Source organism: Pterocles gutturalis, unplaced genomic scaffold (genome assembly GCF_000699245.1).
Source record: "Pterocles gutturalis isolate BGI_N339 unplaced genomic scaffold, ASM69924v1 scaffold8081, whole genome shotgun sequence".
Lineage (NCBI taxonomy): Eukaryota > Metazoa > Chordata > Aves > Pterocliformes > Pteroclidae > Pterocles > Pterocles gutturalis.
This window is the reverse complement of record NW_010100256.1, coordinates 50950-78275: the sequence shown is the minus strand read 5'-3', so window position 1 is coordinate 78275 and position 27326 is coordinate 50950. Positions and strand designations below refer to the sequence as shown.

The window sequence follows — 27326 nt, the reverse complement described above, 5'->3', positions numbered from 1 at the left end:
TTTCTGTCTAAACATTTAAAAAAACCCAAAATGGATTAAGTAATTTGAAGATTTACTTGTCAAAGGAGTGATTCTCCGCTGATGGCAACTCGTAGTTACTTCCAGCATTTTGAAGTGAGCATAAAGAGGCTCTGTAACATCATGCAGTTCATTGGTAACATTTCATTCTTTTGCAGAGATGGATATAGGTATTCAAGAGGTGCCCTTTTTCCTTATTATTTTCTAATCGTTGTCGCATTCTGTACCTTTTCCTCCAGAGGGCGATAACTACATGAATGTAGAACGAAAAGAAATGCCTTGGGGAGGAGTGTTTTAAAGGGAAAGGTAGATTGCTTCGTAGTCTGGTGGTGCTAGGGACAACCCATGGAGCCTACTACAGTAAGGGGTGTTGCATGAACGCTCTCACCATTTTGGTTTTAAGAATCCTGAACTCTGTAGAACTAGAGAGGTGTTCCCTTGTTTCCGCTTTGTTCTTTATTGGGACTGTCATTTGCTACTTCTTTTCCTTCGCCTCTGAGCACTTGTTGGCTGAGATTGGACAGCAATGCAAGTGGCTTCTGCTGAAGAATTTCTGCAGCAGAATAAAAAGCAGCCCTGTCTTTGTGGATCAAGTGACAGATACTTAAAAGAAAAAAGTGACAGATCTTCTGAGTGAGCCAACATATTTGTGTTAAGAGCTACTGAACAAATTGGGCTCAAAGGAATGAACAATCTCACTCTGTAGTATTGAATCATGAGAGGTAAGTTTTTCCACCCACAAAACAGGTTTTCTGTTTCAAAACTGCCCCCCACCCTGATTTGTCCTTAATGCAATGGCTATCAAAGAAGATATTTTAACTGTTAAATTAAAATATAGTTGTCAGCGTGATATTACTCTGCCTTTAGAAGCAGACCTTTCTTTCAAAGGCTACACAGTGTTAGCCTAACATGAATTAAGCCTCACAAATCACCTTGCTGTATGAGTGGGTAGGCAGAGGAAAAGAGATCGGAGTTGGTTATGCAAAGCCACAGGGGAAGGCATGAGCAGAGCTGGGATGAGGCTAATGTAGCCGTCGGGCTGTGCTTCCTGGCCTTCCAAGGAAACAGCATTCCCTTAGAAATAAGTAGAACAGGATGAAATAGCCACACTAAGACAAGGGGATAAATGCTATAGTGGCTTTTGCATAATGGGAGTATTTATAGAAAACAAACCCTGGTTGTATCTCCATGGGCAGCCTAGCCCACTAGCACCTTTGGGACTCAGACAAGTCCCATCCCAGAGGAGAAATGAAAGTCTGGACATGGCTGCTATGGAGCTGTCTTGCACCCATTTTAGTACAATGCTTTGCTTAGTAATCCTTCATTGCCATGCAAAATACATTTAAGAGCCTGATTCAGTAGCAATTTCTGGAATGCATATCTCAAGGCAACAAGTTTAATGACTCAGATAATGCTGGTGAGCCTCCCACCACAGGATAATTTTATTGTATTCTGCTTCTGGTCACTGTTGAGAATTTAACCCTTTGGAGTTAGGGGGCAGAAACTCCTGGGACTTGGCCCCATATAAACAAGACTAGATAAAATGCGCTGAGGAAATGTAGAGTCTATTCTGTCCCAGCGGTAGCTAAGAGGCCTTCCTGGTCACACATATTTATCCAGCAGTGTGGTACTATTAAAAAGATACATAATTGTTGGATACGAACTGACTCACCCTACTTGCCTAGAATGCTGCTTTGTGAAATACAAGCCTGATTTACAATGGAAATGCATGACACTTGTACTTTGAGTTCCCATTTCTTAATACTGCAAGATCCAATAGAGTCATCTTAGCAATATGCTGTCCCCTTTACTCCCGTGTATTCCTTTGAGGTTAGGTTGCCAGTGGCTTGTGGAATAGGAGCTTGTCCTAATTGCATTGTCAAATCCCAGGCACTATTAAAAGTATACGAAACCTCACTTATCTGTATCTCTCCTCTTGCCATTAGGATTTAGGATCTTCCACAGATGGTTGCAAAGCTTCTGAGGATCTCTACCTGCAGCATGAGTTGGCGACATGCTGCAGAGTGGTGTTTTTCCTGAGCCTTGACAAGATGAGATCCCGCCTTAGACCACTGCTGGGCAGCTAGGAAACAGCACACACAGTAGCTGCAGTAGAAACCTGCTCTGCGCTCACTGTGCTCTTCTGCTGCCCTGGAAGGATAGTCACCTGTCTCCCATTTCTTCTCTCTTAGCCCTAATGGATGCCTGGTATCCCAGGGTGAAAACACACCAATAGTTCTGCTGCTATTTTTAATTTGAAGCTGCCCAGCAAAATAATTTCCTGGAGAATAAGATATCTCTCAACTGCCCATTTTCTCTCTTCATCTGTAGTAGGCAATGACAGAGCTCATGCGTTTCATCTGTGTAACTATATTTTACCTCCCCACTTTTACCCTACACTCTCCTGTTGGTTATATGTTCTCTGGCCCCACTTTAATGTCCTTAGGTATTTCACAAATAACAGGAGGCAGATGCTGCAAATACTCCGCTGTGGTACTGGTAACACTCTTTAAACAGCAACAACAGTTCTTTGGTTTTTCTTGCGCTCGGCTGCAGTGTTAGAAGTAATCCATTAAAAATATCACGCATCCCATGAGAACACTGAGATGTCTTTTTCTAAAAAATAAAGCCTTTAAAAAACAGATTCTAAATTAACTGTGCAGGGTAAGGAGAGGAAAAAAAGAGAAAGCAGTGTTCCCAAGCGCTAGCAATTCACAATTCTTCAGAAAGGGGAAGAGGACAAAAATGGATGTAAAGCAAAAACTTCTATAAAAAGAGGAACAGTGAAAAAGTCACTGTAGCCTTCTATGGGGTCACTGCCATTCTAACCCTTTAGCAATTAATAAATCCTGGTGTTGTCTCAAAAGCAGAGTTTATCGCCTGGTGTGCAATAAGCCAACACGCACAGAGCTGTGAAATTGTTCATTGCATGTCTGCACACAGATAGGCGCTAGGTGGTAATTCCACAAAGCTAGCACACCCAGTTGTAGTCACTTTGTGTATTTATATGGTTCAAAATGTTAGTTCTGTCTACTTTGCCACATCCTTCTAATTGGTTAACTTTTACCTCTTCTTAACTGTGGTTGGTTAGTTCTTTTCTTGCTTCAATTTAAAAACACAGCATTCATTAAATTTACTACGCATGCTTGGTGAGTGAGGGTCTTAATTCTGGGAGGATTGTCCAGACACTGGGAGGTGTGTTTTTTAGTATTATAATTATACTAAAATGAGGATAGGTTACTTTCGGACAGTGCTAATCACTCACTTGGCTGACTACTCCAAACATCCTGATTATTTTCCAGGATGTTCCTGTTTTCAAGGGTAAATCTAACAGTCCTTAAGTGATTAAAAAGTTTTTCTCAACACTCCCAAGGACAGTCATCCTAATCTATACAAAGAGCACATATTTACTACATTAGCTCTAATTTTACTTGCAACACTGGAATAATCATCACAGTGAATCGATAGGGCAAGGATAAGTAGTATAAATTAGGAATATTTCAGTGGTTACAAGTTATCTTAATAAGTATACGTAATTTATTGGTAAGGGTCACAGTGAATCTAGAAACTGTGTGACAGTGGGTGAAATACGTGAGAGTAGGAGACAATGAGTCAGGCTCTCATGGCCCTGAGCTACAGTGAAAGGTTTAATACTGATTACTTACCAGATTTGGAGGGATAATTTCCAGATGAACTGGTACATCTGTACTGGTCTGGAAACAGGGTGCATTAAACACTGATACTTTATCACAGCCCCCCTTCTCGGAGCTTCTGCACAGTTTGGGAGAGAGTCTGGCCCAATGCTGTTTGGAATCAGTGTAATATGATTCAATGGGGGGTGAGGCAGCCTAGGAAAGACTAAAGGAATCAGATTGTGATTAATTTCTAAACGGTATTAAAGGAGAGACCAAGAGACACAGGCACTATCAATAAACCACAATATAAAAAAAATTTAATAGATTTTATATTTAGATATTAAAGCTTTACAGAGTCATATGATTAAAAGAGATACAAGCTTTTGAGAAACACCTTTGGCATATAATTTTTCCTTCTGCAGTTAGTCAGTCATGAACATTATCTATAGGAGGGCTATGATGCATAAAAAAGGACATGTTAATAAAATGACAGGAGAGGTTAAAGAGTTACATAAAAACTCCATGCTGGCTATGTTTGTTTGATGTGTATCCCATGTAGTTTATTTCAACCATATTTCATTATTCTTTGGTAGCACATAAAAAGAGAAGTAGTATACAAAAAGGAAAGTACATAGATAATTCATTAATGTTTCAGGTGGAGAGAAATGGCTCATTTTATTAAAAAAGGAAAACCTCAATTTATTACAAAATAATATTTATTTACAGATATTTTACATTTTTAGAAAACCATACAATTGTACTTTAAAATGCATCATTTATTTTTATTACTTATCTGCTTGTACAAAAGAAGCAAAGACACTGTCTTCTTGTTCTAGCAGAACCTCAGGCTTGTCATATTCCAAAATAACCCCCCTCTTCATTACAATAACCAAATCTGCATTGAGGATCGTGTGCACACGGTGCTGAAAAACAAATAAACAAAATGCCAGTTCAGTGTGTCTATCAAATATATTCCAGGATAAGACAGACTTCCAGATTTTCCTATCAAGTTCAAGTTTGATTAAGGCTACTTATCCTACTTCTCACCCTAATTTATTGTGCAAATACTGCAGATAAATATACAGACCAAGAGCCATGTAGATATTCAAGTAGCTAAATTGCACACAGGTACTTAGTATGAATCCTCCTATGAGTTCAGACTACAGTGTTCCTAGCCCAGAGTCTTGCCACTGCATGTTGCCACAAGAAGGCAGCCAGGAAGAGTGGGAACAAGGCAAGTGAGTGCAGTACTGCATGTGGGGGCTCTCCCAGTCCTGGACTGTGTCTAGATCAGGGGGGTTCCTGAGCTTGGTGTGGTTTGTTTATTTGTAAAACTGAATAGATCTCTCTTCTAAGACCTTGTTCATGTCTTCTCTTAAGCTTTCATAAACATTTTGCATCCACATACTTTGGAAAAGTTTTTTTCCAGCCTTGCTCCCCACTGTGTGAGCAAGTACCCCCTTTTTGTGTACTCTGGGCCTCACTGCTCAGGGCTTCATCTGATGCTTCTTCCCCCTTGCCTCATGATTTTGTAGACAGCTCTCTCACTTATCCTTATGTTGTCCTTCTTCCAGGCAGAAGAGGCCTAGCCTGCTCAGCTGCTCCCCTTAAGGAACAGTACCACACTTCTGGTCATCCTTGTGCTTCTCAGCATTTTTCAGCTGTGTCATTCTGGGGATGAGGAGACTGGAACTACACATAGTATTCAAGGTATGTGCAAAAAATGGACTTTTGCAGTGGTATGATACTTTCTTTTTTGTTTTCTACCCTTTTCCTAGTAAGCCCTAACATTTGATTAATTTATTATTAGGAAGAAAACTCACCATTTTTTTTCCACAGTGAATACTGAAAATAATTTAGCTTTTGTGCAATACCGTTATCTTTCCTGAGCATTCCTTTCATGTATCGATCATCAAACTGCCCCACAGGTTGACAGACTTCTTGCTCCCAGTGTATTTGAGGGGTTCATGGATTCATTATTAGTTTTGATGGCTTCCAGTTGCTGGTTTTTTGTTTGTTTGTTTTGGGTTGGTGGTTTGTTTTTTTTTGGCCTACCTTATTGCATTTTCACACGTAACATGCCAGAACCCATTATCATTTCTGTTTTCTTTATTTGGCTATTTTTTTTTAGGAATGCCTTATTGTTTATAATAGTGTTTTTTTCATTAGTTTAGCCATACCAGCTTCTTTCTATCCTTACTCAAGCCTTTCCTAATAAGTAACATGCCTTGGCTCTGGGATTTTTGAATAAAATCCTTCAGTAACTTCCATGTTCCCTGTAGATTCATTTGCTTCCTCTTTTAGCTTCCCACGCCCCCCCCCCCCCCCCCCCCCCCCCCCCTTTTTTTTAGAAAGCTTCCTAATTTTTACAGAGTTCCACTTCTTTTTAAAGTTGAATATAACTGCATTAGATTTTTTGTGTCTGAATTACTCCTGCAGGGATATTTAATCTCTGAATAGTGTTACACAGTCATTCTTCACCCATAAGGTTCCTAATCAGATCTTAGGCAGCCTCAGTACCAAAAACAACTCTTGTGTTTCTTTCTGTGGCTTTCTAGCCAGATGTTCCATGAAATAATCACTGATGGTATCTACAAATCTCGTCTCTGCTGCAGTCCTCCTGTGACACTTATCCAGTCCACAGGCAAGGGGAGGGGACTGAAATATCACATTCCAGTTGTACTTGCTGCCCTTGTTGTCTGATCTCTTTCAGTATAACACAATCAGTGCTGCCATTCTGGTAAGGTAATGCAGATGATAACATAGAGCCAGTATTATACTCTTCCTATTCTTCCTAAGCATAAATTAGGAATATATCACTTTCTCTGAAGTAAACAAATAAAAACCAAACCAAAATCCAAACCACTACCCAAAACCCCACGTTACATTTCTGTTACACAAACCCACCTGCTGTAAACCACATTGACATTTGGAAGTAAAAACATTCAAAGTAAGTTTATTCAAAAATGCTGTTTGAACTGTGTATTTTAAAACTCACTAAGAGACCTGTGTTTCGTTCTTAAATATTAAGAAGAATAATGATGTTATTTCACCTCCATGAAATACGTATATTTTTAGAAAACAGAGGACTGAAAGATATGTATTGCTTCTGACATATCTGTTGGGCCAACTGCTTTGATTCAGGTCAAATCTCTTTCATAACAAAATTTTTAATAGATACTCAAGGTCTTTGTATAATCACTTCAAGAATATGTAAACAAATTTAATCACTGTCAACAGGGATGGAATGTTTATTTTAAAAAGGTAGCAAGGTTCTAATTTATTTGTTTAAATTCTGAAACAATTGCTTTATCCAGTGGCAGAACTATGACACAATTTTACCTGTTCTTAGTTAAATGATTACTATAGCTTGATGAAACTTATTCTTAGATTTCACAGTAGTCAAAGTCATATTATATTTTAAATCAGACTAAAATGGGGTAACAGCAAATAGACTGCATACTTAGATTACATGCCTTTATAGGCAATCAGACTTAGCACCACGCAACACATTCAAGAAGCTGCTGTTATGTATTTAAATAAGAAAGTAGTTTACAATGGAAAAGAAAGCTTACACTTAAACAACATATTAAAAAAAAGATTAACGGCCAAATTAACACATTTATTAACACTGACAGGAATTGAGTAATGTGGGACTTCTGATTCTTGTTTGCATTAGAACCACAACAGAAACTGCACTTACTGCTATTGTAACCACTGTACGGTCAGCAAACGCAGTCATGACTACCTTCTGGAGTATGTTCTCCTATGTAAAGAAAAACATTTGTTGCTTTTCAAACAACAGAAGTTACATGATAGACACACAGACACTAAGAAGGCTTAAGTAAACACTGATTATTCTGTGCTTTTATTGATCCTTCATTGCAGAAATGAAAAATTAACTACGGGTCAGAACTAAGTCAGAGCCTGGTCCCCAGTCAGACAGCCCTGCTCATTCCTGCCACCCCCCACTGCCTCTGAGCTTCCACGCACGTGAGAGCCGTGCTCTGGCTCCCAAACCCCTGCTATCCTGACCTCAGTTTTACAGTGAGGAAGCCAAAGGTGAATTCAGGGTGCTGCCAGACTGCGTGCATGCTGGCAGCTCCGTGGTGCATTCTTCACCGTGCTGGAAGCCCAGGAATGTCCCAGCACACTGGGGACATCTAACACCAAGGGGTGGCAGGGATAAGCAAGGGAGTGTGCTGTACCTGGTATATTTAACAGTGGAGATGATATTTAAGATGGTCTTAACATAGATAGTTCTCACTCAACAAGTACTCATCCTTCGCTATTTAGGAAACATTGTTATGTACCAAACTGCGCAGAAATGTCACTAGCACAGATACATATCTAAATAACAGATAATAGTAACTAAAGTTATCTTCAGGGAGGAGCTATATCTTCAATGCATCAAAATTCAAAATGTGTTTTAACTGGGCTGTGTACAGCATAATTCCCAATGTTACTGACCCCCAAAACACTAAGATTTTACAAAACTAAAAATTGTAGCTGTTATAATAAGCCCCCCCAATTATATTATTGATTCACAGAATGAAGAAGACTGAAACATTTATCAGAACAACATAACAGGGGAAAAATAATCCTAAGAACGTACTGTTCTATTTGGCTAAAATCCAGTCAGTGTAGTATTATCGTGTGGTTTAACCTCTGTCTAGCAATTTCAGTTAATGAATGCAATAATCCAGCATGTCTTTTCTATGTCTCTGTTTATTTCCTTGACTCTGCTTTCAAGCCTTCTAACTTCCTGACTTGTCGTGTCCACCATGCTGGGGAAATATGTCTGCTTGCTAATTTACCCTTCATTGATCATCCCACCTGTCCTCCCACAGCTTTGTTTACTTTACAAAATCAAATTGCCAATGAAAATAACATGCTTCATTTTCCTAATGCTGGAGTAACTATTAAAACTCTAGTAAAATGATTTTAAAGTTCTTTAGATTATTTAGCAATGACTCACAACTACCTGGACTTGTAAACACGCCTGCACTAAATATGGTGTAAGCATATACCAGAGTAGATAGAATTGCTTTCCACCTTTTCCTTTGCATATTAGCAGTTGTCTCCCTCTCAAGGAAAGCGAGAAACCAGAAAGGACTCCAAACTCACTGTTGCCATGTCAATAGATGCTGTGGCTTCATCCATGATGAAGATGCTGGTCTTCCGCACAAAAGCTCTTGCTAGGCAGAACAGCTGTCTTTGGCCCTGGCTGAAGTTTTCACCCCCTTCTGTGACTATAGCATCTGGAAATGATATAGCAAGCATAGTATTGCGGGGAGGAGTAAGGTGTATAAGAGGGTCAGATCATAGTAGAGCATATACTTGGAAAATGACTCACTTTCAGCATAGATTTTCTAAGTAATGTTTCGTAAGTCTACAGCTGCTGGTGACCCAATTTTGCCTGTTTATTGCCATTGTTCAAAACAACCAGTACATCTGTCTCACTATATTCTTTATATCAGACATCAAAGTAGCTAAGGATGCTTAAGTGTAAGTTCCTCTGGAACGCATGCAGTCTAGGACACTGCATTCCCCTGTCAAAGTGGCATCCATCATTTCTGTATGCAAAAGCTTTACCATTCTTAAGGGTTCGTGGCTGGGTTGCTTTGTGTGGGGTTTTTTTTTTTTTTTTTTAATGACCAAATGATTCACAGCGTTAAGCTTTTGAAATCTTCTTCCCTGGACACGACAACTGGAAATAGAACATATTCTAGACAACACCTGACTTGTGAGTTCAAATAAGGTGTCAACAAGACCCATAAACCTCAATGCTGCATAACAAGAAGAAATACCAAAATAAAACAAGAATTTTGACACTGATTTGAACAGAAACAGGATTCTGCCCCACAGCTGCAGTTGCTAAGGGAGTTCAATGGATATAGGACCTTTGCCTGCAGGCAAGCACTTCTTGTCACCTTCCATAACCTAAAAAGCTTTTTCTTCAGCAACTACCTTTTTAATAAATAGTAAATGTGAAACAGCATTGTTGTGAACACTGGAAGCAATCTTCTCAAGAAGGAAGTCTTATTACCTAGGCCCCCAGGGAGTGCTTTCACCACATGCTTGAGCTGTGCTATGTCCAACGCTTCCCACAGCATGCTGTCAGTGCACTTCTTCTCCGGGTCCAAGTTAAACCTACAGTTATGTGTAATTCAAGAATATCCATCAATATAAATGTCTGCAATGTATTTCTTCTTTTAGTGTGCTTAGACACAAACCTACAAATAATCAGAATCATATGCCAAAGATCTGTGCCTGATTATGTTGTCATTGGTATAACTCCACGGAATTTTGAAGACTTGGTCAACATTTATACCAATGTGATTAAGAACAAAATTTGATTCTTTCAGTTGTGCAGAATGGGAAAAGCTTCCCGTTTTGCAGATATCTTTGTGGGTTTAGAATTAATTTTCTTCTGAATAAAGAAAAGAAATTCTCATGTTTTACTAGAAAAAAGTTCTGAAGGAAAAGAGCTGTTAATATAATCAGTTTAAATTAACATTCATTTTTAAACAAAGGCCAAAGTTTTCCCATCTCTCCTTTTAAATCCAATGTCTCTTTGTTCCTTGCTGCTATAGAAATACTCAACAGAACAATCAAGCTTCATACTGAATTATGAAATGCAAGTCTTCACTACAACTGAAGAAATCTGGGATTTATGAACAGATGAATGTTATGTTAGCTTGCTGTAGCCCAGAAATGACAGCAACAAATGTGAATATCTTATAATATTAATTTGTAGAATAATAATCAGAAATAAAAGATTAAATGGTGTGCAACACTTTATTTTTACTGTTTTACTCCTACTGTATGCACTGTGAATGACTGATGCTGGCCTAATGACATTTTTTGACAGGTTAATTAATAAAACAGAGGTATACAGTCACCTCATCTTCTGACATGAATGAATCATGCTCTATTCAGGCAAGTTCAGGAAACAATCTTGGGATCTGTATTAGTGTGGAGTCAGCAAACCACAAAAGCTTGTATCATTTTCAGTGAACTCTGACTTTTATGTAGAAACTGTAACAGCAGGTGATGTAGCTCTACACTGAGGATTGTACTGTTCCTTTCTAAGGTAAATGACAGACATAGGTAAGGACATTTTTTGGAAACTGAGGAGCTTTTTGCCCCTGTTTCTACTGCATCATCCCCTCAGAGAAAGATTCTCACAGATCTTCTCACAGATGAAAGACTGTCTCAAAGACTAGAATAGCAACTTGGATAGAGGTTCCAGGATAAAATACCCCAAACCTCCCCCAGTACTTCTCATATTGTTCTATTCCTTTCTCTTTTTCTATATGAATTTTTTAGTCTGCATTTTTTCCAACTCATTTTTTAAGGCAGACAGATTAAAAGAGATGTTGGAGAAAAGGTTTCAAGAAGTGCTGGGTGGTTATAGCTATTTAATCAAGAAGCTAAAGTAATTACTTGATCCTGGAGGAATAAATACTGAGTTTCCCTACTTCCCAGGCATGGGATGCCTTCTGCTGACAGCATGCTGACCAGGCTGAGGCACCAGCAAGATGCAGTCTGGCAGGCATGGGTAAAAAGCACAGACAGAAGGCAGTGATCCTCCTTATTCCAACTGGGGAGACTGGAATTGAACAATTTTCTATCAGCAATTTTGTAAAAGTCATTATATGGTATATGCCATTAAGTCATTATATGTTTTTTATTGCTGGTGCTTAATGCTTACCGGATTGTTCCACTGAATAAAATAGGATCTTGGAGAATGATTGACAGCCGAGATCTCAATGTCTGTAAGGGGAGCTTAGCGATATCTATACCATCAATGATAATCCTTCCTATTCAAAAGAAAATAGATAGTCTGCTAGACCATTTATCATGTCACACAGCTGCAGGCAAAGACATGGCTCACTTTCAGTTTGAAATACAGTACAGCAGGAACAGGCCTTGAATTGCACATCCCCTTACTGACTAATGAAACAAGTTTTGGTTAAGCAGCAAGCACATTGTCTTGAGACTAAGCCTCACCTGGGAGGAATACAAAGTATACCTGTAATATTTTATGAATGATTAGACACACTACTTATCTGCTTGACCCTTATAAACATCTATCAAAAAAGAAAGTAAGAGGTAACTTCAACCAGGGACTAGCTACCAGGGGGAACAAATGTTTCAAAAAGCCAAATTACTATTCAGTGCTTTGAAATTTTATCTCCAAGTACAACTGTCTGTCTCTGTGTAAGGGCCCTCTGGGCAATGTGGCTGGGAAACTGAGGCTAAAATTTTTTGAGATGCACAGGAAGACACTCTGTGAGGCACATGGATGTGGCACACATAGCAGGAAATACGGCAGGAAATTCCAGGGCAGCAGGCCAAACTGCAATCCCCAGTTGCTGAGTTTTCTGGGCCCAGTGGGTCCTATCTGTGCCTTGTGTGTGGATCCTTCATTGTACTTGAACACCCTGCCCTTTAATGGTTTGGTCCCACTGTTGTGATTTAAGAGCACAAAAGGACTTCCTTCTTTCAAGTAGAATTTTTATTGATTCAGCTTATCAAGGCACACCTTTAGGTGACAGATGATATCTTATTTAAACAAGGCCAGAGAATATCCCGCAGATTCAAAAATTGCACTTCAAAGCTGCTGCAGCTAAGGAAAGGACTATCAAAGCACCTTCCAGAACTAAACTTGATCAATATGCAAAAATGTAATCTTACCCTCAAAAGTGTCAACCATTCTGAAAAATGCAAGAGAGAAGGAGGATTTTCCACTGCCTGTTCGGCCGCAGATCCCAATCTGTGACACAGAAAGCAGATGAACGGAAATGGATGATGTCTGCACTTGACACTTAAGATGAGTGCATGGAGCAGCTGTTCTGATCCACATGATCCTCATGTCCTCCTGACAGTTCAAACTGAACTGGCCATAACTGAATCCCCAAGTTCACTCTTTGTCTTTAGGGATCTCAGCATTTAAGAATAAATCAAGGCTAGTCCTATATACAGGAACAATAGAAGAGTGGCAACGATGGGAATAAAGTCAAGAGAGCCACATGGGAAAGATGGAAAGTATTTCTAACACAGTAAGGGGTCGCTGTCGCTTCTTTTGGTATTGTCTTTGGACAGCAGGGCACTGGGACACTGAGAAGTGGTGTGTAGTTCTAGCTTCTCACTCTAACATATGCCTAAACACACCAAACTAAGAAACCCAGACTCCTTTCCAGCGCACTGCATTCTTTTAGAGAAAAATAATCTGTAATTCAGTCATCCAAACATACTATGGCATGTTTTTTCGACTTTGTGATTTCTACGATGTGCTACTCTAAAGAACTTCTCAGAATTACTGCAATTCTTTACCTTTTGTCCTGGAGAGATGTGGGCATTGACATGCTTTAGCACTGGCTTTAAGTTGCTGTCATATCGGACACTGAGGTTCTGGATTTGGATCTCCCCTCTGTCTGGCCAGTTCTGGGGAATCTGTGAGGACGCTGTGCCAGTAGCACAGGGGAATAAAAACCAAAAAAAATCAACCCTCTCATGATAAATTAATTGTCTCATTAAGTGATTTACTATGTTTTTCATGTTAATACACTGCAAAATCATTAAAATTTCAGCAAGCTCATTCTGCATGCTGCACAAAACTGCACTTACAAAGGAGCCCTTCGTAATTTTCAGCTTCTGTTTTGAGAAGGCCATTGATTCTTTTCACTGCACCCAGCTGGATCTCCATGTCAGCCAGGTTACGAACCATCCAATTCAGGTAGTTAGACACCTGATGTAAAGCAAATACACTACTAAACTCCATATTTTTAGTAGTTTGCAACATTTGACCAGCATGCAGTTTATATTCCTCCACAGTAACACTTGTTCAGCCTTAAGCTGAAGTTGTGAATGAACTGTATGGTACACATCAACAGGGTGACAACAATGATTAAATGTTGAATTTCCCAACTGCAGTGCACAGATACTTTGGTACTACGGAGAGCTGACCCACACCAACAGGAAAGAAGGAGGGGAACAGTAAAGACAGGTGAAAATACAGTAGCTTGGTAACTTAAGGTTTGACAGTCTAGAATGATGCACTGGGGCATAATTACAATTGATGCACTGAAAAAATATTCTTCACAATGGAAGACAATATAAAAATATGCAAGCTGGCCATATTTTGTTGACATATTTGAACTAACACTTCAATGAATAACTTCTCTAAAAACTGAAGTATATACTCAAATATGTCAACCATCGAATGTGAACTGAAGTTAACACATGGTTTCAGTGATGTTACAGTACCCACTAAAGATGTACAGACACCTTCGATCTTCCTGTTCATCTTTGTGCCCTGAAGAATTACAAAAAAATGTTTGGGAGAGACAAAAAGGGTCCTGAGATTCTTACCATAAGAGCATAGGTTAGTCCCAAGCCTACAAGTCCTGAAGAGAGTTTACTATACAGGCAACTGGTAATAGAAGTGACAGCTGCTATGAGTACCACACATGCTCCAATGTACTCCTGAAGGAATATGAATAAGCTCCATCACTATAAGTCTATAAATGATTAAAATGTTCTCATAACTTTGCATACCAAATAAAAAACCCATTGCACAGTTTGAAATACAGGCAGAAAACACCATGTAACTCCATACAGACTGCCTAGGAACCCATTTTCATTGCCTTTAGCATGGCTCTGCTGTTTGGAAATGCTGTTGTACAGAGAAGGAGTTGTACTAACACTCCTCATCTTCTGGAGAAGTCAACACAGATATCGTAAGCACATAGTGGAGGTGGCTGACACCGTGCAGCTGATGTTACCTGGGGCAGGAGGGAAATGCTCATGTGATCCCTTCTGCGGCTGATGATGGGAGGCACTGCAGTTGCTGCTGGGTGGCTATCATCCATGTTTATTCCAACAAGCTGTTCTTGCCCAGCATGTACCTATTAGTCAGACTGTGTCCACCTGTGATGGGCTTTTGCTGCTTTAATTTAAACCATTATGATTTCACTTCCGACAGACAAGTCTTTGAGTAAAATTATGGAACAGGTTGGAAAATGAACTCTGTAGGAGGAAATTGTCACTTGTCTATATTAGTACTGTTTAGTGACACAGGCAATGATCAGAATTAGGGACTTCAGATGGTCTAGGACTGAACGTAGAAAAGGGTAGTAATATCTTATTTAAGTCATACTCAATATCTGAATTTAAGTAGCACAAGGTACCAGCTAAAATGGAGTCCAAAATGGAGTGTAACATGAAATATGAGTTAACATACACTTAGCACATATAGAAGGACCCCATGTTACCACAACAGCAGTACTACACCTGTATCTAACAAAGCCTGATAGAAATATCACCATCCACAAGATAAAATTACTTCATTTACTTCTCAGGGAATTATTTTTAATAAATAATTTCGCATGCCAGGCCACTTTACCGAGCACTCTAAGGAAATAGGCAGCTGAATATCTTTGGTATTCTTCAGATGACCCAAAACAGGCGCAAACCTGCCTACGTCCTGCTGCTTATTAAGAGACCTTCCAAGATGCTGAAATGTTCCTGGGGAACCACAAGGCAAAGGCCTGCTGACACTAACACAGTCCCACAAAGGCATTTTGGCTGGCGGCACAGCTCGACCAGCTCTGATCACTCTTTGCACACACAGGAGCCAAGGTGACCTCTAAAAACTATTCTTGTCTTGGAGAAACAGCTGCAGGCTATGGGGAAAATTCATACTCCATCCAGTTTACAGGATGGGCTGGGCACATGTTCATTATAGATAGAGAGATATAGATATAAAGGGTAAAGGTATAGCTTTGAAACCCAGATGAGGCTGGATAACTGTTGGATGCCTCATCAGATTGCTTGGAATGAAGTAACATAAATTCATTGTGTAGACACAAAAATAATGTACTTGCCATGCGGACTTCCAGCCAACGATTGGCAGCTGTAAGGAAAAGGGAAGCAATATTGTTGGAATCTGTGTATTCAAGAAGTTTTTGTCGAAATTTGGCTTCATACCTAAGAAAAAGAAGAAAAGGTCAGGACTTCAGATCTTACAAAAATGAAAAGTAAAATTTAATTTCTGGGGGCATATGCTCACGGGCAGCTTGATGCAGGGTCTAAATCAGCCCATCAAGAGTTTGGAGTGACATCATCTGTAGACTTGTATTAGACGCATGCAAACTGTACTTGTATATTCAGGATGTTATGGCATTGATGAAACTCTATGTGGGACTTCTGGATCACACTGGGCATTTTCTAAATGTCTTTTATTACATGGTAACTCTAAGAGACACAAATCTAAAACTAAAAGAAACCTAAAAATACACGAGAGAAATAATACATGCATGTAGTTGTGAAAACAAGCATTAGTTCTGCAGAACGCAGTTCCTCTTCTCAATGATATAAACTCAAGCTTTAAAATTTGTATTACTGTAGTGCCTAGAAATTGTAACCATTTATAAAGTCAAATTACCTCTAGTTGTGGTAGCTACAGTGTTAGACAAACATGTTTGTCCTTATCGCTAAACAAATGGAGCACTTAAGAAAACAGAAGTCCAAGCACGTGGTGCAACAAAAAGTAACAGAGACTGGAAAGAACTGTGTTTTTCCCCCACCCCAAATGAATTAGCCACAGAACACAAAATCAGATTTATGGAAAATAGGCCTGTTTATTGTAATGGGTCTGCACCCAATCACCAGAATAGCCGCACCAATGAATTTTGCCTTGAATTCAGCAGATATGGAAGATGATCCCCTGTTACACGTATTTAGACTGGGGTTCTAGCAAGCATGGAAGTCAGTCACCTCTTTTACCTGGGTATATTTATTTGCATAGGTGTAAATTAATGTGTATCAATAATTATGTCTAATAATAAAGAAGTCTGGCACAAAAGCCTTTTCCAGGGTAGTAACACAAGCTTGAAGGCCTGAAGATCTAGTTTAATAAAGCACTCAAAGTTTGCCTTTTTCCCCCCCTTCCTTACATTAGCAAGTTTAACAAACTTGCTAATCTCCTCCTATAAAACTTTGCCCTATTTATACCCTTAGCTATTATGATTGCAACAAGCTCTATTTATTTATAAACTCAGCTCTCCTTATACTGATATGGGAGAAAGATAAGACAGTGTTTTGTTTAAGTATGAAGCATGTGGCTTAGAGAAGCTTTCAAATTTGTTCACTGCAGAGTACCTTAATCCTTCTTCTGAGTACAGTATAATAAAGTTATGACTTTACATAAATCATTTATCCTTTTGAGGAAAAGTAGGAAGTGCTACTTTGTGGAAATAATTTAGCTGTTCACAACTTAGCCATGTGCCAGACATGAGAGACATGTCTGCTGCGTGCCATGGAGAGAGAACGGGCTGGGCTGGCTCTGAGCACGTTGGTGTGTTTGCATAGCCTAGAATGGTTGTTCCTGAAAGCGAGCATTAGTGTCACGAGTGTCAGAGCCAGCGAGCCTTGCCTTTCCTCAGGACCAATTACCTAAGTGCCCTAACATACAGAGATGGCTGTACTGCTTCTGGAACCAATTCAGTCACATTTAGCTTTCCTATCTCTATACCATGAGGTCTTAATTGATGCAGATATGCCTTAGAAGATGTGAGGTATGCATCATGAGTCAGTCACGCATATGCACATGGAATAGGGATGCAGGCAAAGTTACCACTGTTGATGGAATACTGCAAAAATATCAGAATTTCTCTTCAGAAACTGTCCCCAGATTACCACGCCTCTCAGAATACAGACCAGTCTTTGTGAAAGCCTTCACATTTACATTTTATTGACGATTTAGCACCAACGCTATCTGAAGTGCCAGATAGCAAACTACAAATCAGGCCAGGGCATCTGCTCCAGGTGTATTTATAGCTGCAGCAGTAGCTGTCTTTCTCATCTCCCCCTGGATTTTTTTTGTACATTTCTTTCTTTATGCATTCTGAGTAAGCGTAGGATGGAGCATTACCAAGGATAAGGACACTCCAGGAACAACTGGCACCTCTTAACTTTGTGACTAGATTCCTGAATTAGTGTTATTTTTAGGGATGCTGAAGCTAGCAAGTCTCAACTTCACTCTTGCTAATATGTTAGGCAGCTGAAAAGCTACACAGTCCTAAAAATAGCCAGGTTACCAGCCCATGCGGGAGGCTGGCAGGCACATGGAATACAGAACCTACTGAGGCACGTGGCTGTTGGGTCAGACACACATCAGTTACTACAGGATTTGAGAAAAAGGAGGCACCAAATGATTCTTTCACAGAGGAATTCATTTCACGGTGATAGGAAGAATCAAGAGGGAACGCTCCAAATGACAGAAAATATTATCTAGATGGCACTGAATATTATTTATTGTATCAACACCTGAAAATATACAGCCATAATACTCTAAAGATCTTGAAGAAATAGAAGAATATATGGATGAGAAAAGCAACAGTTATAAGAGAAACTGAATTTCCTTAAAATTGAACACAGACATAGCTACAAACTAGAGAACACTGTGGGCACTTAAAGAATTAAATACGCAATAACAGTAATTAATAATGGAAAATACTATGCTGTTCTACCACTCTTCAGGAAGCTACCTTCAGTTAAAAAGAAACAAACTCTTAAACTGGGTGTTCTTTCATTGAGCTATTTATATCCTATTTAGAATAGTTTAAGAAGAGTTACCTTTGTGCATTACTTCTATTATAAAATTAACATTATAGGGTAGGAGGAATAAGCACCACCATTTGAAAGATAGAATGATAACAGTAATAGTTAACCAGCAAAACGTGTAGACATCTAGATGAGATGGGTGTGGAAGACAGTTGACCACATTTGAGTCAACTGGGAAGAGCCAAGAATAGCTTTTTGAAAGCAGCTGGTAAGCTCAGCAATAGTTTTATTGGTACCTCTGCTAGTATCAGCATGACTGCCATTTTTATAACAGATACACAACCCAGGCACATCATCAGGTATTTATGGGTTGCTCCTGTGAGCTTATGTGGACAGAAAAATGAATCAAACCAGGCAATGAAGGACTCTGTCTCCAGCTTGTATATTTTCAAAATCAGTACAAAACCCCACATTTTCAGCTACCAACCTGAAAAATAATTTAGAGTGCTACTGTATCCTCTGAAGTCGCTAGCATGCATAGTTTATCTTGCCAGGACATCAACTCACAGACAAATGACTGTGGCATAACAAGTTAGTGAATATTAGTTGTTTCATGGAAACTGTCCAAGCGCATAGCCTGCCACACCGTATGCTGCGGTAATTGCAAGCTAAATCACATTTGCCCACAAGTTTTTTTTCCAGGCTGCGTGCAAGTGTATGGAGTTACCACAGGGCAGCTGACACTCATTAGCTCGTACAGTAACCCCTCCACATGCAAAATGCTTTAAGTTCTTCAGTGTTTTGGAGTTCTCCCTTATCAGTGTTCTGGGGACTCTGGATTTTCCAGGCAAGCCAAATAACCATTACTTATAACTGCACAGTTGCAGAACAGAATCAGAGATAGATATTCAAAAGTGAGGTAACATGTTTCTTAAAACTGTACCTGAAGGCTCGGATGGTGGTAAGACCTTCAACAGTCTCTGAAAAATGGGAGAGTAATGGTAGCTGAGTGCTGTCATCCAGCTGCTGCAGGTCCCTGGCGAGGGTTATGAAAAGAGTTTTGTAAAAAGCCAGTTTTGTTGTACAGTTATTCTCTTGAAACAGACCCAGGGAGTGAAAGGGAATATCAGCACAATAATTATATATGTAAGGTTCCAATACAATGCAAGGCAGTGCTGCATGTCTCTGAGCAGGGAATGAAGAACCCAGGAGGATTTTTCTTTTAAAATTTGAATACAAATAGTACTGGAGTTCTGACTGCTTTTTTTCCCTTCACTGCCTTCCCCCATTTCTCCTATATTCCTGTTTCTTATACTCAACTGTTTATTCATTTAAACATCATTCTGGCTCTATGCTGAATATAAATTTAACAACACACTGCAAATAAGAGTTCAAGTTAAGCAGAAGGCAACTTCCTCTCTCTCCCATCTCCATCCCCAGATGTCAGCACAGCTTCTCACTGAGCTAACAGCTCATGCACCCAGTAGAGCAAATGGGAGCCCACACTCATCATTAGGTTGTGCTTCTCAATTTCATGTTTAGTCATAAATCAGTGGAAACACGTGGGGTTAAATTCTATTTAGTCTCAGTTCCTTCCAGCAGGAAGTAAATTGGTTGCAGACTCCCTCTTGATTCATGCATACATGGAGGGACAAATGCAGCATTGCTGCAAATGCTTCTTCAGGGCCACTGGGAGAGAAGCTGTATAACTTCAGAACAGAAAAAAAATCAGATACGGATAAAATTTTTCAACTTGTTAAAAACTAAAAGGCACCCAGAACAAGAGAGGATGCTCATGCATGTTGGATCCTTAATGGGCAGCAGTACTGCCATGGTTATACTGCATTCCCCACCCTCTTCCTGGTTTTACAGATTTCCACTTCTACCTGGATCAGCAGACATCAGTTCCCCTATTCTGTCACCACATTTTCTTGGACTTGGTCAGGAGGACTGAAGCCAATTATTTTTTTTGTGTCCTGTGAACTCTAAGAAACTTTGATCAGGGACAAAGACCCTGCTCAAGCCTCCCAGAAAGTCTGCTTGAAGAGCTGCTGACAAAGGCACTGGTAAAATGACACACTTTCACTATAGGGGATTTGGCTCACTTTCAGACAGGGCCATAGCTTTGACTGGACCAATTTTACACATGAAGTTCCCCAGCACTCCAACTGTTTCTATTGTCAGAATGATACTGGTTTATGCTCTTACCGTGATGCCACTCGGAAGTACTTCTGGATGAAGTAACACATGATAGCGAGGGGAACCAGGGCAATGACAAACATTGGTGTGACGTATGAGATGACAGCAAGAGCAGATACACACAGCAAAGTGGAGCGACTCAAGCACTCCAAGGTAGCTGGGATGTGCTGTATAGACAAAGAAGAATAAGCATGCAGAATCTTCCATAACTTCCCAAGTTTAAAATAGCATTATTTCATTTTCCTTTCTCCCACTTATACAAGCAAAAATTTTTGAGGATTTGAAGCACTAAACATACAAGTCTGCTTCTGAATTGACTACTGTTTTTTGGGAAAGTCTGAAGGAATTTCTCTGGGGCTGCTTCACATGTCTGCATTGTGGACCACAAATCCTTGTGTCAGAGCATTACAGATGGGATGCAACAGACCATTTCAGCGTCTGCATCGATCCTATGAACTGGCAGTGCAGTCTGCTATCAAGACTTTGGGCAACAGCATTTGCTTTTTTCTCATTTAATTTGCTCATATGTGTCAAGCTAATGTGTTTACCCACTTTTAAAAAAAGTAGATCCTCTTAATTTGGAGATATCACTATTGATCTAATTTTGTTTTCCTTTTCTGTACAGGGCATCTTAATCAAATAAATGGTTTTTCAACGTGCATTTAAGATGAGGAATTAATTCTGAAACTAGAAAATCATTATGCAAATTGATATAGTGGTCAAAAGTATAGATAATCAGTAAACTTTATCTAAATGAGTATACAATAAATGAAAATCCAGTCTTTCAGACTGGAAAAGATAGGATAACTTGGCAGCTTGAATATATTTATTCAATACCTGGTCAATGGTGTTGCAGTCAGCTGAAAATCTGTTCAATATGCTTCCCAGAGGTGTTGTTTCAAAAAACCTAAAATGAGACAAGAAATGGGAAAGATTACAATACTGATACTAGAATAGATTTAATTTTTTTTTCTGTCTTCCTTAAGCTAGGTACTGTATCAGATACACGCAAATAAATTGACAACCACAGTAAAGTTTCTCAATTTTCCCTGTAAGAATGGCTTTTCGATAAAATGACAGTCTTGAATGTAATGCAACAACACCAAGCATGTCCTCAGCTCCCTCTACTGCCTAAGCTATGCAAATCACATGATTAAATTTTAAAAAATCCTTTCAGATTTGCAATGTGATGCCTCTTCAATTCATGAAACATGCAAACAAAGTTAAACTGCAAGTCCTGTATTTTTCTGGGAACAGAAATGCATAACTAAGAACAGTTGTTGGAATAATATATTAAAAGACCTTCCATTTGCATATGCAAAATGCAAACTTCATTACTGCTCTGGAATTGTTAATTGTTCCATAACTCATGTTGAACCAGAAGTATAATTCTATCCTGAAAAAAAAAAAGTTTTTTTAAAAAAAATCTTATGTTTTTCGTGTATATTATTTCTCCATGGTTTCTGGGTCAGATACCATTAGCTTCAAAATAAGAAGGTATTTTTCCTTGTGTTAAGTAACAGCTGCAGGTTTGAATCAAGCTACAGCTTCCCTTTCATGCACTAGAAAGAAAACTTAATGCAGGACAACAAAGGCCTTACTGGTATCTCTGCATCCCAGTGTACTCTAATGGTGCCTGTGCTAACACTTGTCTAAGCCCATTATCTTCCTAGGCTTGCACAATCACTGCCTGACAGTAAATATTTCCACTGATTATGATGCACACTATGAATGAACTGTACAACACATTGATCAATAATTGTGCTTCCTCCCTAATTAAAAACAGCAAAGAGAAATTAAACATGCAAGGAAATAAACCTCCGAAGTCACAGTCAAGCAGGAGAGGCATTTGACTGGTGTCTAAGAACTCAAGCAGCCTGGGTACCATTTTCAGAAATTGCTCAGTGGTTTGATACCTGGTGATTTTCAATGACACATTAAAAAAAGCAATTCACAGTCACTTCTTAATAAAAACTGTGCTTAGAAGACTGCCTTGAAGTAAGGAACACCAAATGACTACAATATAATTTGTATTACCATCAGAGAAATACCTCATTGGAGCCAAAATAATTTTATTAAGTAAAGAAGAGTGCAGCTTTTTGGTGACTTTCAAGCCAGTCCACTCCACCGCTATTGATGTGACAAGACATAACACAATCCCAAGACAGCAGAGAATGCTGAAAACTTTTGAATACGGAGAATGGTTGAAATCCTAAGAAAGAAAGAGTAAAAAAATTATTCACTGTAAATTATGTTTAAATTTTATTGTAAAAATACGAACACAGGACTGAAAAAATGGAAGGAGTAAATCCTTTTTCCTTCTTAAATTAGATTGCCAATGACTTTCAACCATCTTAAACCACAATTTATTATCCTTCGGAGAGAGAAGTGTTGGCATGAAAATAAGATTAATCAGTAATTTTAAATCATAGAATACTACAAAAAACCCTGAAAAGTTATATTTGATAATTTCATCTGAAGAAAAAACATCTTCAAGGCATTTATTATGGCTTTGTTGTTTTGATCTATTTTTTATAGGAACAGAATATAATAGTTTTTATTTTGAAATACTATTTTCATATTAAACCCCAGCATCAATAAAGCATCTTTTAGAGATGAAAGCATGCATGCACTTTCCAAACGTTAATGTGGATTATTTGTTGGCACTAAATCCTGCTACGGAAAACAATCTCAGTTCTAACAAAATCCCTCCACTACTGCTTTATACATACCGAGTACAGTGCTGCGTAACACTGTGGTCAGTTCCATGTGGAATTCACATAAAAATCAATCAAAAAAAGTGTGCTCATCATAAAAAAAACCTAAACAAACCTGTGTTTCCCATATGTTACATAACCTGAAAGCCCTACTTGCAGTGAGAATGCAACAGTACAGGAAAAAAAAAAAAGAGCTATGATATTAAAATTACTTCAGAGACCAAGGTTTAGGCATATCAGCTAGAGAATACAACAAATCTAACAAAAGGAAAACAACAATGCACAAAACTTAATTGCTAGTTTCATTGCACTGTGTACTCGAAAATGCATTAACCTTCTGTCCTGGTTTTGGCCACACCACCTTCAAAATGCTCTGGAGTGGCTCTATGAGTAGAAATATAGCACTTCGCATACCCATCTTGGAGCAGAGGTTGACAGTGGAAGATCAGCACTGGTTAAATCAAAAGTGGAAGGTGGATGAAGTGTTGCATACCTCACAGTGAGAGCAGTTTCTCAGCTCTAGCTCTGTCTTTCCAGAAATGGCATCCGAGGTCCAGCGCGCCAGGCAGTAGTCAATGGCCACCATCACTGTGTGCTTCAGCAGCTGGGACAGAACCAGCAGCGGCACTGCTGCACTGAGGTACTTGCCACAGGCTCTCCAGGGCATCTTTGCTCTCTGGTGCAGCACTGAAGACAGGTTGTCTTCATCATCACTTTCTGTTGCTTCTTCTGCAATGGGCAAGAAAAAAAGTACAGCCACACTGACCTGCTCACACACACCTTTCACAGGGAAAGCGGCAGCCACAAAACAGGTCTCATCATACAGGGTAAAGAGTGGCTTTAAGGTGAAATTACCTGCTCAGGCACGCACACATTAATCCACTGAAGTTAGGAGCAATGCAAAAAACCTTAGCACTAGGCGATCACTGTCTTCAGCCACTTCTTTGCAATTTAAAAGTACTGGATTGATAAAAATGAATTGCAATTTTTTCCTGTGTAAAACCTTAAACAAGTGTGTTTAGCCACTGACAGGTTTGAAGCTCACCCAGCATAAATGATTCAATATTACTCCTCTCTCATTATCAAATCATGTTCAAGTATAAGAAAAAAACCTTGACAGTTTGGAGGAAGCTATGACTTCTGAATTCTTGAAATCACTGTAGTCCAGAGCTAAAATCAATGGAAATAGCACTCTTACAAATCACAACCCACCTGAAAAATGATTATTCTTTTACCAGTTTTAATTATGTTAATTCATTCTAATATAATTTAACTGTGCAACAGTAATGCAGTGGTACTGGGTTCAAAGGGCGCCGTTTTACCTTCATCCTCTTCATCATCTTTCAGCAGAGCTTCACGGGAATACATAGTTCTCCGGAGATTTGTTCTTTCCAAAACGGTTTTTGTTTCAATAGTAGTTTCCTATAAAAGGGACAGTTCATATGTTTTCAGACAGAAAATTAATAAAAAAATTACCAACTGTGACAAAATTTGTTTTCAATCAGAACATGAGTGAAAAATAAAAGTGCGACTTTTACAGCAGGTGGTGATAAGTGATTGATTTGCTACCTCTGTGTAAAACCAAAGGACATAAATTAGATAGCTGACATTAATCTCAGGTTGTCAATCCCAACCCTCTTGGAATCTCAACTTATACAGATATCCCTGGTTAATAAGAACTATAAGATTAATATCTTGTTCTTCCTGCATTACAGTATTAAAGACAAAATGTGTTAATAATGTAGAAGGCTTGATATAGGCACATCTGAAAAACTTCTACGCAATGCAATGAGTAAATTCAGGCATATTTCTAGAAGTAGTTGTCAGTATTGCGTATTACCAATGTTTTCTTAAAACGGCCCAATTTAATATTTCTTAGACAAGAATATTTTGGTAGGGCTTCCTATCAAGAATAAATCAGAGGAAATAGTCTTGAGGAAATATGAGAAGTCCAGATAAAGGCATTTCTCTTAATAGACAAATATGAATGGTAATAGTAGTACTACATTCAAACTAGAGATCACACACAGCATGTCAATCCTTGCTAATGTTTTCATCCTAAGAAAAAAAAAGTCACATTTTTCACAAATGTCGATTGCCCTGCCCATCAGAAACCTTCTCTAGCTCTTGGTCTTGCCGATTCATTAATGTCTTCCAGTGTTCAAAAAGCTCAGTCTCAGATTTCTGAATGTCCTTGAGTGTTCCTTCTCTCTGGATGTTACCATCTTTCATTGCGATTATCTAAAAAGTTAGAAACACAAGTGGTGAGACAAATAGCCATATATCTCTATTTATTTTAAAGCTATGTTGCTGTGCCTGGACAGAATTTCCTCTTTTCTTAAATAAAGAATATTTCTGTGAACAAATTTGTCTTCTAAAAAGACAGTGAGCTTATCCCTTGCCTCTATCCCCTTTACTCAAGATGCTGCAAAATCAGAAACTTCCTGCACTTCATGCTTTCAGAAAGGCAGGCTGCTTTAGAAGACGAACGAGGTCCCTGTCAGCAGACAGGAGAGTGCATTACTCTTCCTAAATACAAGTCATTAGCAAGATAAGATTTTAGAGTTCTTTTACCTCCTAAAAGGAAAAGGCTTTTAGCAACACACTGTGTGCAGTGTGTTTTACCCTCATTCAGGCAATTAGATACGACCATGCTGGCTCCACCATCTGTTTGATATCATGGAGCCGATAAGGAAAAGCTAGGGAATTTGAATCCCTAAAGCTTTTAAAAGCATAAATAGTGGACACAGTTTGAAAAGAAACAAACTATATACAGCAAAGTCTGAAGGGTGTAGTTTCCAGGTTTATACCAGTGTTACTACATTATACACACAGCGTAACTACCTCCACTTCAGATCTGACATGGAAAATTGGAAAATGAGGCATGTGGACTGTAAACCCATGTGACACCATTAGAAAACAGTTAATGCAGTTTTTATTTTTCTCTCTCCCTGCAAACTCAGAAATTTCCATGAGTGGGGGCTACGGAAATAATCTATTCTGCTTATCACTATTTACACCAGGAGAAAGGAAAAAAATAAACAAGGATCTTTTTGTGGTCAATTTATTCAGGAAACCTGTAGTTGGGCTGGATCTTGAATTCTTCTGAGGGTTTTGGTACAAAGATTTAGGGGGGCCATCACATATACTTCAAATTATATATATATTTAAAATTCCTTAATAAAATAAATATTTCTGCTGCACTCCATTGGGTAAGACTTGCTAAGGCTTAAGGAAACCTGTGCTTAGAAAAAAATCCTGAACTATTTCTTAATGAATATTTAATTATAAGCTTAATTAATACAAATCCTTCCTGTCTGACAGGCTGTTTGGAACAGTATATTTCATGAAACACTACTGAAACCCAGTTAGAAGATAATAAAAATAAAATAATTCTCAGGGTATTTCATAAAACACAAGCACTTACAAATGGGCCTGACATTCATAAAGAAAATGAAAAGGATTATACTGATACAAGGCCATAGCTGTGAATATTTTAAAAACTGCAAATATAACAATTGAAAAAAAGGAAGCTAAGATGGATCTCAGGGCAAGAAGGCAGAAAATTCCTGTATCCTGAGAGACACTAACCAGAAAACCAGAACTGTGTTGAGAACAGCAGTAATTCCTAAAGGTGTACAACTGAGGGACAAGGTCACAGCAGACACCATAAAGGATAAATGCTGCTTACCAAAAAGATAACCAGAACAAGATTAATGTCTATCTGCAACTTTATAGCAAGCCAATATGAAGAACAGAAAGCAGCTGAAATATGATTTCTTTAGACAGAGTAACAGCTGCTATGGTCTGTGCAAGCTGCAAATGAGACAGAGTCCTGCTAGGAGGCATAACTGCAGTCATCAATCCTCATGGGCAAGAAGACCTATGATATTGTAGCTGGATAACTGCAGGAGAACAAAGCGCAAGGCCAGTGTGAACCAATGAACTAAAAAAAAATATTAAAAAAATCCCAAAACCCCAAACCTCCTTCTTCTTCTTGATTTGCTTCAACTTTGACATTTGCAATTGCCAACTGTTCTAGAAACCATGCCTTCATTTTTTTTCCTGTAAACTACAAGATGTAACAGAGAAACCTAACAAAACATTTGAATACTAAACATTTGTATGTTGGCAAAGTTTTAAGAAATGGTAAAGATGTTCTTGATACATTAGGTACTAGTAC

At 38.8% G+C, this 27326-nt stretch overlaps 1 protein-coding gene across 1 annotated transcript in view; it reads right to left on the bottom strand.

Moving 5' to 3' along the window:
- Nucleotides 1–4350: 4350 nt before the first annotated feature.
- Nucleotides 4351–27326, bottom strand: part of ABCC8 (ATP-binding cassette, sub-family C (CFTR/MRP), member 8) — a gene marked incomplete at its 5' end in the record, with an annotated part of 72939 nt that continues 49963 nt past the window's right edge. Inside the window, 17 exons of the mRNA XM_010079066.1 lie at nucleotides 4351–4576; nucleotides 7357–7419; nucleotides 8781–8914; nucleotides 9703–9806; nucleotides 11371–11479; nucleotides 12357–12435; nucleotides 12996–13126; nucleotides 13290–13410; nucleotides 14034–14147; nucleotides 15548–15650; nucleotides 19171–19263; nucleotides 20436–20593; nucleotides 21264–21333; nucleotides 22478–22638; nucleotides 23637–23872; nucleotides 24466–24565; nucleotides 25259–25384. Of these exons, the coding sequence (XP_010077368.1) occupies nucleotides 4439–4576; nucleotides 7357–7419; nucleotides 8781–8914; nucleotides 9703–9806; nucleotides 11371–11479; nucleotides 12357–12435; nucleotides 12996–13126; nucleotides 13290–13410; nucleotides 14034–14147; nucleotides 15548–15650; nucleotides 19171–19263; nucleotides 20436–20593; nucleotides 21264–21333; nucleotides 22478–22638; nucleotides 23637–23872; nucleotides 24466–24565; nucleotides 25259–25384 (2040 nt within the window). The remainder of the gene's footprint in view (nucleotides 4577–7356; nucleotides 7420–8780; nucleotides 8915–9702; nucleotides 9807–11370; nucleotides 11480–12356; nucleotides 12436–12995; nucleotides 13127–13289; nucleotides 13411–14033; nucleotides 14148–15547; nucleotides 15651–19170; nucleotides 19264–20435; nucleotides 20594–21263; nucleotides 21334–22477; nucleotides 22639–23636; nucleotides 23873–24465; nucleotides 24566–25258; nucleotides 25385–27326) is intronic.